General features: G+C 38.5%; 1 protein-coding gene across 2 annotated transcripts; it reads right to left on the bottom strand.

Moving 5' to 3' along the window:
* Nucleotides 1-313: 313 nt before the first annotated feature.
* Nucleotides 314-16,895, bottom strand: OGFRL1 (opioid growth factor receptor like 1). 2 transcript variants are annotated; one of them, XM_051854607.2, is made up of 7 exons: nucleotides 16,653-16,895; nucleotides 12,028-12,114; nucleotides 11,798-11,876; nucleotides 9,665-9,743; nucleotides 9,498-9,564; nucleotides 9,251-9,396; nucleotides 314-5,343 (listed from the first exon to the last, which is right to left on the bottom strand). In XM_051854607.2, the coding sequence occupies exons 1-7, from the start codon at nucleotides 16,893-16,895 to the stop codon at nucleotides 4,680-4,682; spliced, it is 1,365 nt and encodes a 454-aa protein (XP_051710567.2). In that variant the 3' UTR covers nucleotides 314-4,679. The 2 variants fall into 2 exon arrangements, with proteins under 2 accessions (XP_051710567.2, XP_017200723.3); XM_017345234.3 differs by having other exon boundaries at nucleotides 11,798-11,879.
* Nucleotides 16,896-17,382: the final 487 nt, after the last annotated feature.

A 17,382-nucleotide genomic window follows, 5' to 3' on the forward strand; every position in this document is an offset into this window, starting at 1 on the left:
GCAGGTGCCCAACCAGTCACAATTTTTGGAACTATAAAGTGGCAGCAAATAAATTACAGTAGATACTCTGTAAAAATTGATGTTCATTAAAATTTTATATGGAGTCCAAGGTGGCTTATGTCCTCCAGAAGTCAGAGATGACAGGCCTAGCGCCCTCAGTACCTCGAGGGGCTCAGAGGATCCACCTATGCCAGTGGAGGGTCGGCTCAGTGCTAGCTCTGCCTCGCCAGGATGCTCTCTCTAACTCTTATCTCCCCCACTCTATAATCTACTTCCATTAGGGATTCAGGCCATAACACAAAGCACATCATAATATTCTCCACATGAAAACTTTAATTCAAGAAAACAAACATATTAAGAAGTTATTTCCCACAAATAACTGAAACAAATCACAACAGAATAAGAACAAAGTAGGAGATGACAACACTCTCTGTAGTATAGAAAAAGGCAAGAACAGTGCTTTTTAAATGTTTCCAAAGACTATGGCATAAAAGTTTTTGAAATTAATGTCAAATTTCCCCAAACAATTGGAATTAAACATTCAATTATTTCTCTAATATGATTCCAGTTTTTATATCCACCTAAATCTAAGAACAAGAAGTAAAACACAGACAAGTATTACTTGTAGTAACTAAGGAATGTTTAAAATTAAAATTACAGCATATAGAGAAGCTAAGAAAAAGCACAACAAATGTAACAACAATATAGGTTAAACTTTCTTACTCTAAACCCTTCTGGTCACACTCACTCAACACAATGTTGAGTACTGTGGTGAGTATACTTAATGAATTGATGCTACTGCCCCAAATGGCAATTTCTTCAAAATGATAAAGCACCAAAGTAAATCTCATCAAAACAACGGGTATTTGTGGTTTGGAAAGCTCCTTATGACAAGATTTTACAATGGAGTAAAAATGTAAACTTCTGAATGAAAGCCGTTTCCATTCATTAAGGCACATCTGGATACCTCCAGGCATTCATATTTATAATTATTATTAATTTCACAAGTAAATAAATTCTAAAAACACAGCCTGGGAACACAATCTGCTGAGCGGGTTGAATCACAGGAACAGGGGAGGAGGCAGGGTAGTACACACTGTCCCTTTACAGGTCACCCATACAAATCTGTTTCTGAAGTCAACAGTACAGAATTCAAAGTCCAAAGAAGCCAGTAGTCAAAACTCTCCTAATTTTCTAGATCTTCATTGACCTAGACCTCTTTTCTCTACAACTGTACCTACACTTGAAGCGACTGCAGCACATCTAATTCCAGTCTATCTTATAGGTAATGTATACTCCAAATGAGAATGGGGAATTTTCTGAGTGGGCAAAAACCAGAAATCTTAAAAAAAATCCTATAGGAGACCCCAGTTAACCCAGACTCCAAAGATGTATAGATCATAAAGATTTTAGAAGTGCCTCAATTATAGCTTAAAACTTGATTTAGTTACTCAATAAAACTAAACCATAACTCAACCACAAACTTGGGAAATGACACTGAAACAATAACTGTATATTCTCCATCTATCAGGTAACCAAATTTTGACCACTGGTATGGATATTTATTTATTTTGTAAAGGCTAACTCGGGTGTAATACTACACTGTTTTTCCCTTTTCACTAGATCATACTTTCACTCAGATTAAAGTATACAAACTCTAGAAGCAGACTAGATAAATTCATATGAAAGAATATGAAATATAATGACTGCAGCAGGGGTTATGGCATTTTCATATGTTTACATTTTTAATACTGAGCCAAGAGTCTTAGAACCTCTCTAGCAACTCTTGAGTTGCTATTTCCTCTTTGAATTTGGGAATAAATAATCTCAAAACCTAAATTCAAAATAAAACTAGATAACATAATTTTTGAATCGACAACTAGATTTAGTGAGAACAAATACACTTTCATTTCTATTATGATCTTTTCTGAGTTTCTTAGGAGATTGAGCATGAAAATGTACAATGGTATCATATTCTTAATTTTATAAACTTTTTTCTCTACTTACAGAAATATAGCTTATAATTAAATATCATTTTACAGTATTTCAAAATATTTTCACATATTTTATCTCCTTTGATATATGAAAGCACAAAATATTAGAAATGTACTACACTAATCAAGCAATATAGCTTCTATTTGCCATGAAATGCAAGTTTATATTTTATCAAGTCAATATTTAGTATCCTTGCAGTCTGTGGTACAATAAAGACTATATATTTGCAAAGATTCAATAATATTTCTAGCTATTTACCCATGCTTCACTGAATTTTTTATAACAGCTTCTCAGTAAATTGCTTCAAGCATATTTTAGTTTTTAAAAATACCAAACATACGAGTAAGACACAAGAGGCTGTTTCATTATCTAAGACACACATAAATACATATCTATAGGTCTTATTTAAAAAAACTGTTAAATGTAAAAAGTGTTCATAATAAAAAAATTATAGATACTCAATTTTTATTTGCAAAAGGAAATGACATCCCCTTATTTATTCTCCATTGAATAACTCTCTCATAAGTTATGTGCACATTAAATGTAGGAAACACAGTCACACATGAATATTCATCAAAAAAAAAAAAAAAACATGGTGAAAAAAGGCCACCAAGTTAGATGGAAGCCAGGCAGCTTTCCCCTTGAAACTAAATATTCGCATATTAAATGGGACATAGTAATTGAAATCTCTAAGTATGAGTAATATTCTAAAAGTTAAATCATTAATAAAATGTTCTGACTTCTAGGAGTTTTGATATACTGCTATTTCTAAGTAATTCAGATTATACTCATTTATTTTACTGTCTGGTAACTTAATATTTTAATATCTGATCATAATTTTTAAGATTATGTATTTAGGAAGCATACTGTTACCATGTATGCATTACTATGTATGCAGAATTGGTGAGATAATTTGAATTAAATTAATCCTATTCCTACCATTCAGCATAGTTTGACAACCTATTCTCATCCCCGAAACCTTATGAAGAATATATAGTGAGCTCTATGGGGATACTGTTAACAACAAGCACCATGAATGAGAATCCATGTATTTCTTGTACATAAAAAAATCAAACTGAAGTGCAACAGCAATTGTTTCCTCAAACCCTCATACTCACTTCAGAAAACAACAAAAAGCAAAAAAGTTGTCCATTATGGAAATTAAAAATGTAAAAATGTTCTATGTGGTACCTACAATGTGATATGAAACAAGAGTTCTACTAAGACTCAGAAAAATTAGTTAGGGATTGGATGGTTTCATATAAACTTCAAAGCAATAAAATCATATGCCTTAATAGGTATAACTATTTTTCAGAAATCCACTGCTGAAAGCATGGCTCAATGGAGGTAAAAGAAGGTGACACGACATGATATGAGATAGGACATAGTAAACATTCTCTGGGAGGACACGGTGAACAGAACTTTTCCTGAGAGCCTGAGACACAAAAAAAATTCCTTTCTAAATGAAATAAAATGAAAATGCTTTACCTATTAATCGCTTGAACTATATTTGTATAAATGCTTTAAAGTTCTCATTGCGGTGTTTAGGTTTCCAATTTGTAATATATTATAGGAAGTCAAATTGTCCTTAACCAATATTATATAACATATTGAGTGCTTAGTATATATGGAATTTCAAATCTGTTCTCAAATTTCAAAGTTTGACAACTTAGAGATGCATCAAATTATATGTGTGTGTGCATGTGTGTGATAGAGATACACTGTGGATTAAACATTATTAATTTCATAACCCACAAAATACTGAGATATTCATGTTTAAAGGAACTACTGCCTTTTTGACAACAAAAGAAACATGTCTTTTAAAAGTGAGTAATTTCCTTCTTAGTTTTTCATTCTTTGGTAATTTGCATCAAAATCAACCGTTAAATTGATAGGGTACAGCCACAGAAAGAAAAGTTCTTTTCTGGGACTTGTGCATCAAAATGTGTTTTTATGCACTAACAGAAAGCTTTTCTATTCTTTTAAACAAAGTAAATTCTTGAACTCATACAATTAAAAGCCCCCTCTGTTCCATTTAGACTTTGCTCTAGGTGATTATCCTAACGTATACTAGAAATGTACACGGTGGCTGACAGAGATGGTGGCTCAGGAGTAGGCATGGAAAGAGGGGAAAAGGAAAAGATAGTAACACTGGCAGACGAGGGCATCCATCTCATTATCAGAATGTAAAACACCTGGAGGTGTTGTAATCAAAGAACCCAGGTTACTTTCTGAAAGCATCTGGGAAAACCGAACTTTCTTAGAGCTTAAAAGAATTAATCCATAAATCAGGTATGACAATACAATGAAATTATCCTCTTGATTTTCTTCATGGAGACTGTAATCTCTTGAAAGACTCTATTTGATTTATCAGATACTACATGATTATTTCTAGATACCTTGAAACTAATTTAAAAGTAATTCTATACAGAATTTAAAAACTCACATCCTAAAAGCACTACAGAACATATTTATTTATTGGATCTTGTCTTAAAACTTACTAAATATCCAATTCAATATCGTTCAAAATTTTAAAAAAACCAAACAACCACAAAATGCTTCCAACAGAAATCACAAACAGATGGCTGAAATTTGAAATGTGAACTCATCTCTGTTCTTTAGGAAAATTGCCATACCAGTTTTTTCCTCCCTTACCTAAATTGATTTGTGGGCTTTCTGATAATTCATTGTGTTAGTATATCATCATGACAACTTGTATTTCCGGGATTCTCATTGTCTTTGTTAGGATTTTCACCTTCTTCATTTTCTTCAGGAGATGCACTCTCGTTCTTTTCTGTGGGATTAGTAGCTGTTTTTTCAGGTTGTGGGGCTGGGTTTTCAACATTACTGTCCTTGTCTGTGTTTCTTGGCTTGGTAGCTTCATTGCTGGGCTCCGGGCTGGGCCTATCTGTTTCTTCCCCAGGTTCTTGTGGTGCTGCTTTTTTTTCATCCACTGCTTTGCTATTTAAATGAGCAGACGAGGAGGAGTTTTTGGAGTCCTTGGATTTTTTGTGCACAGAAGTCTGATTGTTGTGACTGGGGGCAGGGGCAGCAGGCATTTTCTGAGTTTTGCTTCCTTCTGATTGTTCCTTTCTGGGTGGTCCCCAGATAAAATTCTCTGAAGGCGTGTAATGTTTCTGGGCAAACCTCAGGAGCTTCCTCCTTTCTCTTCTGTCTCTAATTGTATAAACAAAATACTCCAGAGCACTCTGCTTAATATTGGGAATAGTATTTTCCACAAGAGCCTCGTGAAGAATAAATTTTACAAGAGGAGATTTAAAACTTTCATACCCAAGCTCACCAAGGCTTTTAAGAATGCGAGTGATTCTTAAATAGTTGTGCTGAGACCTGTAAAAGAGGATTGAATAAAATGAAGGGGAAAGTCAAGTGGAAGAAAGCAGGGGAATGAAAATGATCAGAGAAGCATTTTTTTACGGAACTGTAAGTCATACAAACATACTTTGTAAAGACTTTCTGAAAAAGATCTTATTAGACACCATTAAGAAGAGTAAATTAGAAGGTATTAAACCCTTACACCTCAATGTAATGTCAATCTATGTGAAACTAAAAAGTATGAAATAAACTGCCTTTGTTTATTTTTTGTTCTTCCTATTAGGAAAATATTTAGATTTAAATTCATCTCCACTGATGTTGAATTGTTTGTTCATTAAAGAGAGCATTTATTTGCGACACCACCAATGTACTGGTTCTGATGCAGGTACCCAGTACTGAAAATACACACATTAGCTAACAGTTCAGTGCAGCAATTTACATCATTTGATCAGCAAAATCTACTATATAAACCCACTCAAAAGAAAAGCAGCAAAAACTACTCTACCTTGATTAACCAATTCTCACAAAGGATACAAAACTGACATTTTGCAGAGCATAATTCAATAGTCAAGAGGGTGGGCTTCAGACTCAGACCCAAATTCATACCCTGGCTCTGTCACTTAGCAGCTATGTGTAATTACAATGTCTCTTAGTGTCCTCATCTGTAAAACAGGGGATATGTCCTGCAACTTGCTGGACTGTTGTAAGAACTGAACGACAAGACACATATTCAGGGCAACAAGAATTCAATAAATATTAGAGGCTTTTTAAAACTATTATCATCATTGTTATTGTCATTTAAAGGTTTAGTACATCTTTGTACTTATCCCAACTTGATAAATGCAACCTCTAACATCCCAAGACACTCCTTCCTCCTTATTCCCTACCAAAAAATTTTAAATCTTATTTCTAAAGGCCTTGATTCTAATGATACATTTTCCATGAGATTACACTAAAATCTTTCCTTTCTTTCTCAAAACTAACATTACTTGATTCATGTTTTCCAAATGTGTTTTCGTCACAATTCATAATCTGTCTACCCAGCCTCACTCACTCAGCTCAATCCATGCCTTATTGCACATAGTTGGCCAAATCTTGAAATAAACTCATGTGTCATCGACAAACCAGGTATTTATTTACACAATATCGCTACATAACCACAGTCATCACTTACCTCTAACTCCCTAAAGCCTGTTTTAAATCTCAGGCATTAACTTTGCACAAGCACTGCATATACCTGTCCTAGTTTCCAAAACTGCCTTGAGTTTTTACGTAGGAATAAGTAGGAAATTATTTGAGAAAGGTGGAGAAGGAGGTTGAGAGATGGAAGGGGATAATTCCATGGTCTTATAGTTTGTTAGGAGAGATGTTTGGACAAAACAAAAAGCATAATCATTCAAATTAACCAAATACTGGAAAAGACAAACCCCACAGTTATGATCATCTTCATCCTTCTGGGTGTTTACTGCAACAGTGTTATCTTAACATTCAGCTCTGAGAAGTCCAAAGGGTAAAACATTCTACAGATAATGTCTCAGCTCTATGAGTCTGTACTTTTTATAGTTAGGATGTAAGAGTCTTTAGAGACAATACGAATGTGGATGAAGTTAAGAAAATGTGCCACTAACAGCAGAGCTGACTTGGCTGTTATGCTCATATGAAGTCTATATATTCTAAAAACTTAGTGACACAACTCTTGAGCAACATCTGCTTCATGAGTCTATGAGAAAGAGACATATGGAAAGGTGGATGTGCATTTTTTCAAAAAGGAGCTATATGACAAAACAAATACTACATCTGCAATCAGCTTCACATAACCAATCAAAGGCAAATGAGACAAATGGTCAAGCAAAATTTCTGTACACAGGTATCCTTTTCTACATATTCTTCAACTGCATAAAAAAGAGGAAAACTTGGAATGATGAAAACAGTTAACAGAAATCTGCCACAAAACTATAAAAGAAAGCAATTGGGTGTTTCAATATGATTTGAAATAAAAGTTACAATGAGAGACAAACTGTAAAACAGAAGAGTGGCTAAAACCCTTCTTGTGTTGGAAACAGCAGATAAAACAGGGAAGCTGCTATTCCAGATGCCAGCAAAGGGCAGGGCAGTAAATGGTGCTGAAACTGTCAGGGAGAGTAGTTTGGTGAAGAGAGCTCTCACAAAACATAAGAATAGGAGATGTAAGAGTCAAAAGAGATTCCAGGGCCTAAAATATGATTTAGAATGTCTCAGCGATCCAAGCTGATTACAAATAAAACTGGAAATGCATCTTTGTGGTTGGTTTATACATTTATACTTTTGTGCTTGAAAACATTTCACCAGTTTTAATAATGGTCACTTGTTCACTCAACCTTATTTCATTTCACTTGGACGCAATATTTCCCTCTGCTTAAGCTAGTATAACTATACTGGGTTTCCTGCCTACCCTAAAAACCTCAAGATGTCATACAGATTAAAACACAAATAAGTTATGACATTTATGAATCAATCAGAAAAGAACTCAACTGAAGAAGAAAATGGAATAGATGTTTTTATATCATCCTCTATAATTTGCTCAAGTCTAGTCAATAAAATTTTTTTGGCACTGCCCCAGAGAGGAAACATGTTTTTTCGGCAGATTCCGAGACAGTTAATTCACAGCTGGAAAAGGAAAAAAAGAGAGGCAATGGTGGTGGAAAGGAAAGAAAGGTAGCTGGATGGGGCAGAGGAGTGAGACATGACTGTTGGCTCTCACTCCCACTCCTCTGACTCAAGCCAGACTATTTAATTAAAGCCTCTAGAAAGGGCCCTGTTTCCGGCTGTAAATCAGAGGATCTGATAATAAAACCCCAAAGGAAGATTTAAGCTGAAGAATATATTTTTTCATCACTTATACATTCAAACAAAATTTACTTAGCAAGATTGTTACTCCAACCCCAAACCACAAGCTGGGGAGGAAGGAGCTCTAAAATGCCAGTTATGAGCACATGAGAGATGAAGTACTATCAGATCTTCTCCAGAGATTTACTTTTGCCATGCGTCTTGTCAACAGGGTACCGGCACACAGCTTTCTTCGGCAGTCTTATAAGTGCTCAGAAACTTTCTCCAGAAATAGTTACCCGCATGCTTAAGTAGAGATACACCTATACTTTCAGTGCCCTACATCAATCAACCTTAACGTGAGTTCTGAGTTAATGAATTTTCTAGCCAGGATCATAAAGCACTATATCCGTATCTTCAGTGTTTTAGTCTAAGCTACTACCATTTTAATACTGATTTTATAAAAGCAATAAAGAAAAAGGAAGGCTTAACATTTTATAGTCATTTTAACAAAATAAGATGAAAGTTACAAAAAATTCAGAGAACTGATGCATAAAGATTTTTTGGTCAAAGAGCAATTACTTCACTGTTTTTTCTTAGTACTTGTCCAGTTTAGACAATTATAATAGGCTAAAAAGTTGATTTTAAAGGACAGCACTCATAAGTCACCCTATATTTTCTTAAAAAGTCAGGTTGCATATGAATAAAATATTTTTTAAAATATACTTTGGTTATAGGTATTAATGCAATTTATAAATTTCCAAGTAAAAGAATATAGCAAAACAAATCCAGGTAAAATAATCTAAAGATTATTATAATTTTCCCTCTTCTTTAGTAAAAAACAAAAATAAAAACAACAAGACACATATCTCATTCTTATTATGTGATTTTCAATTCATGAATTTAATCTAAGAAGATACAATGCCCCCAAAAAGCATACTGCACACCAGTATACACACTGTATTTTTTAGAATACAGAATTATTGAGAATAAAATGTATCCGCTTTTGAATTCAAATTCTTGGCCCAACTGCAAGTTCTTCCTATGTTCTATAAAGAACTCCAACCATAGGAAAATACTGTGCTGGCCCCAAACTTTTCACAGGAGTTTTACTTACTCATTTAGATGCTGAAATCTTTCCTGCCAGTTAACCGCCCGAGCAACATTTCCAGTCTTATCAATTAGTTTTATTCCAAAAAATTCTAGCATCATTTTATAAGCCAGAAGGAATCTTCTAATTGCTTCTTTTGTTTTTTTGAATTCCTAATACAAAAACAGAACAACATCAGCTGAAATGATTCAGCAGCTACCAAGACAGTAATATATAAAATCATCTCATGTTAAATGAAATAAGCCTGTCTTACCTCAATTTCATATGTAGTTAGTTCTTTAGCATAAAAATTCAAGCCTTGTTCTCTCAGGGGAAAAAGCCTATATTTTAAAAAATAAATAATTTTTTTCTATTAACATTGTCTGGAAAACATACATGATTAAACAGGACATGGTTCAAGACAGATAATACATAACTGACCATTGAATGTAAGTATGGTTGTGCTCCAGTTTTTCATAATCTCCTTTCCATTTATTTAGAACTTCTTCAATGTAAACACCTAAGTATTAAACATTTAGAAAGTGAACCATTTAAAACAATGTGAATGTATATTATCATTTGAATTAAAATTCTTTAACATTTAATAACAGCACAAAATGATAATGCTTTTGAAAGATGCATTTCCTACATCAAATATACAATAAGCCTAACTTTTTAAAAAAATATTCATGGCACCTCAAATCAAGAATCACAGAAAAGTCTATTGAGCAATGTACTCTAAAGCAGAGGTTGAGAAACCATAGCCTGCCAGTTGTTTTGTCAATAAAGTTTTATTGAAACAGAGGTATGCACATTCATTTATGCTTTGTCCATGACTGTATTTACACAATAAAAGCAGAGTTGAGTAGCTGCAATATAGAACTATTCTACAAAGCCTGAAATATTTACATATATATTTTTACATATTTAAATATTACATATATATTTACATATCTGCATCTGTACAGAAAAAGGTTTCCCATCCCTATCCTAGAGGCTTATAATAGTTCTTTAAGTACTAGAAAGGATCAAAATGGAATGCATGCCAATGAAAAAGAAAGGAGGAAAACAAGCAAAGGACAAAGAGAAGAGGAGAGAAGTAACGCTAAAAGGAAGAAAAAATGAAAGAGAAAGCTGTAGAGTGCATACTATATGGTTTTCCCAAACAAATCATATACACAGGGTATATTATCCAGAGTAATCTTCAAAAAACTCCTCCAAAGAGGAGGAAATGAAAATCTTTCATTTTACTCTTGACAAATTGTGTGATTTGTTCCAAGTCACACTCCAGGAAAAAGTCAATCTAGGAACAGAACACGGGTCTTTCTGGTTCCACAAAGTAAAAGTCCCTTTCACCACATGCCTTTGTTCCCTATAATAATTCACTACAACAAAATGTCCCTGATTCACAAGTCTGTCAAGGTCCTTACAATTGATGATGTGGCCATTTAGTCAGTTTTATACAAAAACACAGTATTTCTCTAAATATAACTCAGCTATTCTTTTCCCCGGGTACCACCAGTTTATAGTATCTGGCCATTTCCACACTGTTTCTAAGTCTTAACTACCACGTGCTACATGACTCTGCATAGGACAGGACTCCCTTTTACTGATATAACACCCAACCTTTGGATCACCTTCCTGAAGTTCACCAAAGTATGCAAGGGTCTGCCATTTTCAAAGCCTTGCAATCCACAACCCTCAAACCCAGGCTTCCATTGCTGTGGATTTGGCTCAGTTTCCACTGACAGCAGAGAGCAGGAAGCAGAGCTGTCTGGTAACACAAATAAGGACTTGAAGGAAAGAAGCTGGCTTTACTGGTTTGACTTGGATAAAGTTAGGATGCCCACCCTGAACCACAGCATGGTACCTCAATGAAATACACAATTTTGTGGTGAACCGACCATAGCAGCTGCAACCTCTCCCTATGGATTTGGAAAAGACTCCTCCAAGGGCAACTGCAGAATTGTGAAGGAGACATAGAGTTAGGAGATTTACTGTATCTATAGTTCCCTGCCCAAGACACTGGAACACTGAACGATCACGGGTGTAGTTTCCTGACCCTTAAATCTGAAAACTGACAAGAAATTCTAAATACAAACAGTACTTTTTAATCACATGCTAAGAATTTTGAGGTATGGCACAGTGGGAAGAGCAGGGGACACTTGGGAATCTACACACAAATTTACCTCAGTTGATTGACTCGGCAAGTCAGTCATTTAGGCTTTAAGACCCAACGACCCAAACTGTAAGATGAGAAAGCCGAATCTGATCTCCTCTAATGATCTTTAATTACCTAAAATTCTAATTCCTGAAACTCTCCTCTCTATTCCTCTCACAAAAGTCACCCTTACTACCTTTCAGATAACAGCCATGATAAACAGTTGGTAAGAAGATATCAGGAATCTAAAGAATTCCTCCAACATTTACTAAGTGGGTGCTCACAATTCTAGTGCTTATGACTTTGGGGACACATTAGACTGCATAGCGAAGCGAAACTAGTCAGTGAACAAAGGCACTAATCATAGAAGAGTAGGAAAGTCTGCTTTCTTACCAAGGTAGCAGATTACTCACCGTCTGGCTTAAATGGAATTTTATTCTTATAAAAACGAAGATTGCTCAAGTCATTTTGATATCGAATATCTTTGAAGTTCTGCTGAAGGAAAAAATAAATCAATCTCCAGCACATGGAAACACAGAAAAGGCACAAAGATCCTTCTTGCACATTTCCTCTCTGACATAATAAAATTAGTAAAACCGAATGGAAACATTTTACATTTAGGAAAAAAAATCCATATTCTTACCGGATATTGGTGTCGGTATTTGTACAAATCCCTCGCAGCATAAAAGCTTCTCTTTGGTTTGGCAGTTGCTTCAGTAGCATCAACACCCTAAAACAAAACATGAAATTCTATTTACATGTCAAAGCAAGAAAATTTCACAGAGAAATTTCCAGAACAAATTTAAAATAATGATCATCCATGTGTCAGCATCTTCCTATACCCCTCCAACATGTAATAAGCTTTCTTTAAAGCTTAAACTATTAACTTGTCCAGGGCCAGCACTGTGGTGCAGTGGTTACCACCACTTGTAAAGCTGGTATTCTGTATCAGAATGCTGGTTGGAGTCTTGGCAGTTCTACCTCCAATCCACCTCCTTGCTAATGTGCCTAGAAAAGTAGTAGAGGATAGTCCTTGGGTCCCCGCCTCCCACATGGGAGGCCTGAATGTAGTTCTGGCTCCTGGCTTCATATTAACAAAAATATTATAAATATACTTTTAATAATGCTTATTAGCAACATTTGTTGGCACTTAATTTTCCTAATTTGAACCATAAGCATTATCTTAAGTGATATTACTAAATAAAAAAACCTTATTATTCACCAAAGCCCAGTGGGAGTCAAATGTTATGGGTCATTATCCATCAGAAAGGGAGGCTAAAAGGAATTTAAGATATACATTTTACCATGCATAACAGAAGTGAGCTTATAACAAAATTTATTTTAGAATACATAATACTAAAAATGTGTTAGGAAGGTCAGCGCTGTGGTATAGAAGGCTAAGCCTTCACCTGCAGTACCAGTTCATGTCTCGGCTGTTCCTCTTCCAGTCCAGCTCCCTGCTGATGGCCTGGGAAAGCAGTAGAAGATGGCCCAAGTGCTTGGGCCCCTGTACCTGCTGGAGAGACCTAGAAGAAGCTCCTGGCTCCTGGCTTCGGATGGCTCAGCTTTAGCCATTGCGGCCATCTGGAGAGTGAACCAGAAGATGGAAGACCTTTCTCTCTGTTTCTCTCTCTCTGCAACTCTACCTCTCAAATAAATAAAATCCTAAAATAAAAGTGTCAGGTAATAAATTCTGCAAAGAAAACTGTCATTAAATTTGTAACATTTAGCTATACTTGGAAGCAAAATAATATTTAAGAAAAGATTTTAGAATAAATAATAGTTTTTAAATGACATCATTCATAACAATGTGATTGATATAAATATAAAACCTACACACATAAAGCACAAAAGAAGCTCTTAAATGGAATGAGCATCAGATTGAAGTAACTTACATGTAGAAGTTTACTCATATTGTAAGCAAAATTCCTACTGTTAAGAAGTCATTTTTAAAGTATAAGATGCAGGTCAATATAATTGATTTGTATTCTCGAACTATATGTACTATTATAAAGTACAAGAAAGTGCTTTGTGTCCAGTGTCATGCGGAAGGACACTGAGACTGATGGGGATGATGAAAAAGATTACAAAACTTAGAAGTGACTATTAAGAGCTTTGCCCCAAATCCTTTATTTATCATCCTGCACCCCTACCAGTGTTGACAGACTGGCACCCTCTAAGCAAATTTCTCACTTTTTCAAGCAGTGTGATTCTCACTACTACTACAAGTACAGAATACTTTAACACCAGATCCTCTGATGTTTAGCATTAGTTACTCTGTCATGTTACATAAGCAAAGAAAAGCATAAATTCTGGTCCTTGCCACAAGTTTCAAAATAGCTCTGCCTAGCAAGTTTCTGAATCTATTTAGCCTGAGCTACAACCATATGAATCATCATCCTACATTTGTATAGAAAGTACTTTCCACTTACAAAGCATTTACATGCATATTATTTCATTTGATTCTTACAGCACACCTGGTTAATAATTATTGGTGTTTCCATCTTCAAAACAAGGCAACTGAGGCTTAGTGAAGTTGAACAAGACCCAGACCCCAGTGACACTGCAAGAACTGGAATCCCTGGGTCCTGGCCCCAAGTCCAACCAATTAGGTCTGAATCAATTTCATCTCCACTAAAAGTGGAGGACATTACCAATCCAGAAACTTTGGTTTGATTTCAACAGCCCAAGACTTGGAGTCCGAAGAGGGTGAGGCTGAACACTGCTATTTAATATCTGCTAGGCCTTAAGCAAATCACTTAATTGGATCTTAGTTTTCTCATCTGTGAAATGAAGATAATGACTCATGCCCTACCTGATTCCCAGTATTATTACGAGAATGATTGCAACCTCCAAACTCTAAATGTGCCAGCATCTTCCTATACTCCTCCAACTCGTAATAAGCATACAAAACCTTCCTTCAAGTCCACCTTCAGTTAGACCCATACCTCTGCTCCCTTTCATACTAAATCATTACTAATGAAATACCCATACTCCCCACCTCACTATTGCTTCCACCTTTTTCCCCACAACTCATTCCAACCAAGTTTTTGTCTTCAGAATTCCATCATGATGGCTCTTTGTGAACTTCAACAAATCTTCATCTTGCAATTCATCAAACAATTCCTCAATGCTCATCTCAGGCAGTACTGGGCCAACAAATGCATCACTCCTTCCTGAAACATCGTCAGTACCTGGCTTTGAGGGCACTATAATCATCTGGTTTACTTTCTGTCTCATTAGTCTGCCTTATAAGTCTCCTCTTTGACTCCTCTTCTTCCTCCTCTTCACACCCTCTACCCCAGGCTTGGTCCTCATTCCTCATTACTCTTGATGACCACCCATCTTTCTAGGACTTTAAATATCTCTGATCTTAGAAACCGATGCCTCTAGTTCTTGGCCAAACCTCCATTCACAGGATTCATACGTATAATCAACTACTTAACAACTCCCCTTGGATATATAAAAGGACACCAAACTCAAGAGATTTCTCCACTTAACCTCTAAAGCTGCTGTCTCCCTAGATTTTCTGGTTTGGTTGTTGGCACTATCATTTGTCCAGTATTCACTGGGGCAAAGATGACAGCAACTGAAGTTGTGAATTGTCAGTCTGAAACATACTTTAGAGGTAAATCCTATAGAACATGCAAAGGGATTGACTATGAAGAGTATGGATAAAATGGGGTTGATAGTCAAAAAGCAAAATCAAAAAGATTTCTTTAGAAGAAATGGTGATATTTAGATGCTGATATTAACTAGAAAAAATCATTAGAGGAGAAAATTAATCATTAAAGGACAAATAGTGAGGCTTGGTATGGTCACTTGTTCACTGGGGTTGCAATTAAACAGATTGAAACACTCATTATTAAACTGTACTCTATGAGGGTACTCAAAAAGTTCATGGAAAATGAAATTTAAAGATCAGCTTATTTTAGTGTGAAAAATGTTGAAATCGTACATAGTTTTTTCATAATATGAATTTTCCACAAACTTTTTGACGGTTCCCTCACATTAGTTGTTCCTGGTTGGTGGGGCTGAATCGTAACCGGTGTATTTTGATATCCTAAACTTATGTAGAAGGTTACTGGAGACAAGTAAAGGGACGAACACTAGAGTACAGTATCTAATACTTTCCTAGGTTTGCAAAGCAAGACAAAACAACAGCGCAGCAAACCACAGCACAAGGGGGAGAAGAGGACACCCAGGATTCCAACAGGCCTACGGTTCCTAGATTGGTGACACACATATTCATGTTTGCATCATTCTTTTCCGTATGATTTTGGACAAGTTCCTGTTTTTTTTTTTTTTCTAAAATGAGAATTTAAAAACAGCACTCCCTCCTTAAAATTACAGCTCATTTCAATCACATGTTGATCACAGAACCTGCCCTGACTTTATAATTCCTCTCTACCTAAGCAGAGATGATCATTAACGGGATTTGTTGGCGCTAATGTTTAGGTGCTGGTTCCGGTAAACCCACAGTGGATTTGGGCTCCATTTCCCCACTCGCATTCCCCCGCAGCTGGTAACGGGAGGGCCTAAGGCGGCGCCACAAACCTCCAACAGCCTCACGGGGCACACTTCTTCACAGCACCTCCACAGTTTCTGCTTTTGAGGCTGGTAACTGTTAGTCCGCCAGCGGGCATTCCTCTCTTTCCTAACCTCTCCTGCAAACTGTATTAATCAAAACGATTTAAGCACAGTTGGATCAACAAGTCTTCTGGTGGTAAGATTTTCCAAGTGCCCTGAACTCCTCAGAGAAAGGCCTTCCGGAGGTAAGAACGTGGCGTTTCAACTTGGGATGGGGACCTCTTCTCACAAGACTTTCAATGGCTACAGACGTCCCTGGAGGGGCCAGTGCTAGCTGCTTGGTAGTGCAGTCCCCTCTCTTCGGGATTCGGCTTTACCATTAATACGCACACTAGAAGGTTTTTCACAACGCTCTATTTTTAGACAGGTACCTCCCACCCCACCTTCGCGTTCCCGAGCCGCGCTGCAGAAGCAAAGAAAACACACGTCCAAGTTGGGTTCTGCCTCGGGGACTTCCCGTCGCGGCCCCAGGCAGGCCCCAGGCTCCCGGCCACTGCAGGCCCCCGATCCCCACGGCGGCGGGGCACCCGAGGGCGCGGAGGGGTCGTGCGGCGGGGGGGGACCAGCAGCCGCCCGGCGCCCCTGCACGCGGCGGTGGCCCAGCGCTTGCTCTTCCCCCCGGGGGCCAGGGCCAGGGGTGCCCCAGGCCGACCGGAGGCCACCAACCGGGCCGCGTACCTGCTCGGCGCCCGCCGCCTCTGCGTCTTCGTCCGGCGCGGGGCTGGCGCGGGACCGCCCGCCGGCTCGCTCCGGGGGCTGCGCGGGCTGCTCGGGCTCCTGCCCCGGGCCCTCGCCGCCGCCGCCGCCGCCTCCCGGCCCCGGCTCCTCAGGCTCCGGCTCCGAGTCCGTCTGCCAGGTGGAGTCGCAGTCCTCCACGGTGGTGGGCTCGCGGAAGCTGACCCCGCCGAGCAGGTTGCCCATTGAAGAGGCGGCAGCGGGCTAGGGGCTGAGGGCTGGGGGGCGGCGGGCCGCGGGGCTCGGGCTGCGGCAGGCGCGCTAGGGCCCGGGCATGGCTGGGCGAGGGCGCTGGGCGGCAGCCTCGGCGCGCCCGCCGCCGCACTGCCTCAGCGCGGTGAGCGGCAGACAGGCTCACTGGCGGGGAGGAGCCGGCGGCCCCGGCCCCGCCGCCGCACACGCTCGAGCCCGCCCATCTGGTTCCTTCTCCTCCCCTCGGGCGGGAGCGTGCGGAGTGTCGGGAAGCGGACTGTCACCCCGGCCCGTGGGACGCGCCGCACTTCCACCTCGCCTCTTGGAAGGCCAGCCTTCGGTCGGCCTTGGGTGTCGCCCGGAGTGGTGGGGGGCCTGCTTCTCCCCCTCCCCAGCCGGGCGGGGGCCGCCGTCCTCGGGCTGCTCCCGGCAGTGCGGGAAGAGTGATCCCGCCCAGCTCCGGGAGCCGGGACAGGCGTGG

This window comes from Oryctolagus cuniculus, chromosome 5, assembly GCF_964237555.1.
Source record: "Oryctolagus cuniculus chromosome 5, mOryCun1.1, whole genome shotgun sequence".
Taxonomy (NCBI): domain Eukaryota; kingdom Metazoa; phylum Chordata; class Mammalia; order Lagomorpha; family Leporidae; genus Oryctolagus; species Oryctolagus cuniculus.

Excerpts from the sequence above, each read along its gene's own strand:
- OGFRL1 (XM_017345234.3), bottom strand. The coding sequence starts at position 16,895 with ATGGGCAACCTGCTCGGCGGGGTCAGCTTCCGCGAGCCCACCACCGTG. Across the intron at positions 9,565-9,664 it reads AACCATACTTACATTCAATG|GCTTTTTCCCCTGAGAGAAC; the intron begins GTCAGTTATGTA and ends TTTAAAATATAG. Across the intron at positions 9,397-9,497 it reads TAACTACATATGAAATTGAG|GAATTCAAAAAAACAAAAGA; the intron begins GTAAGACAGGCT and ends TTTTTGTATTAG.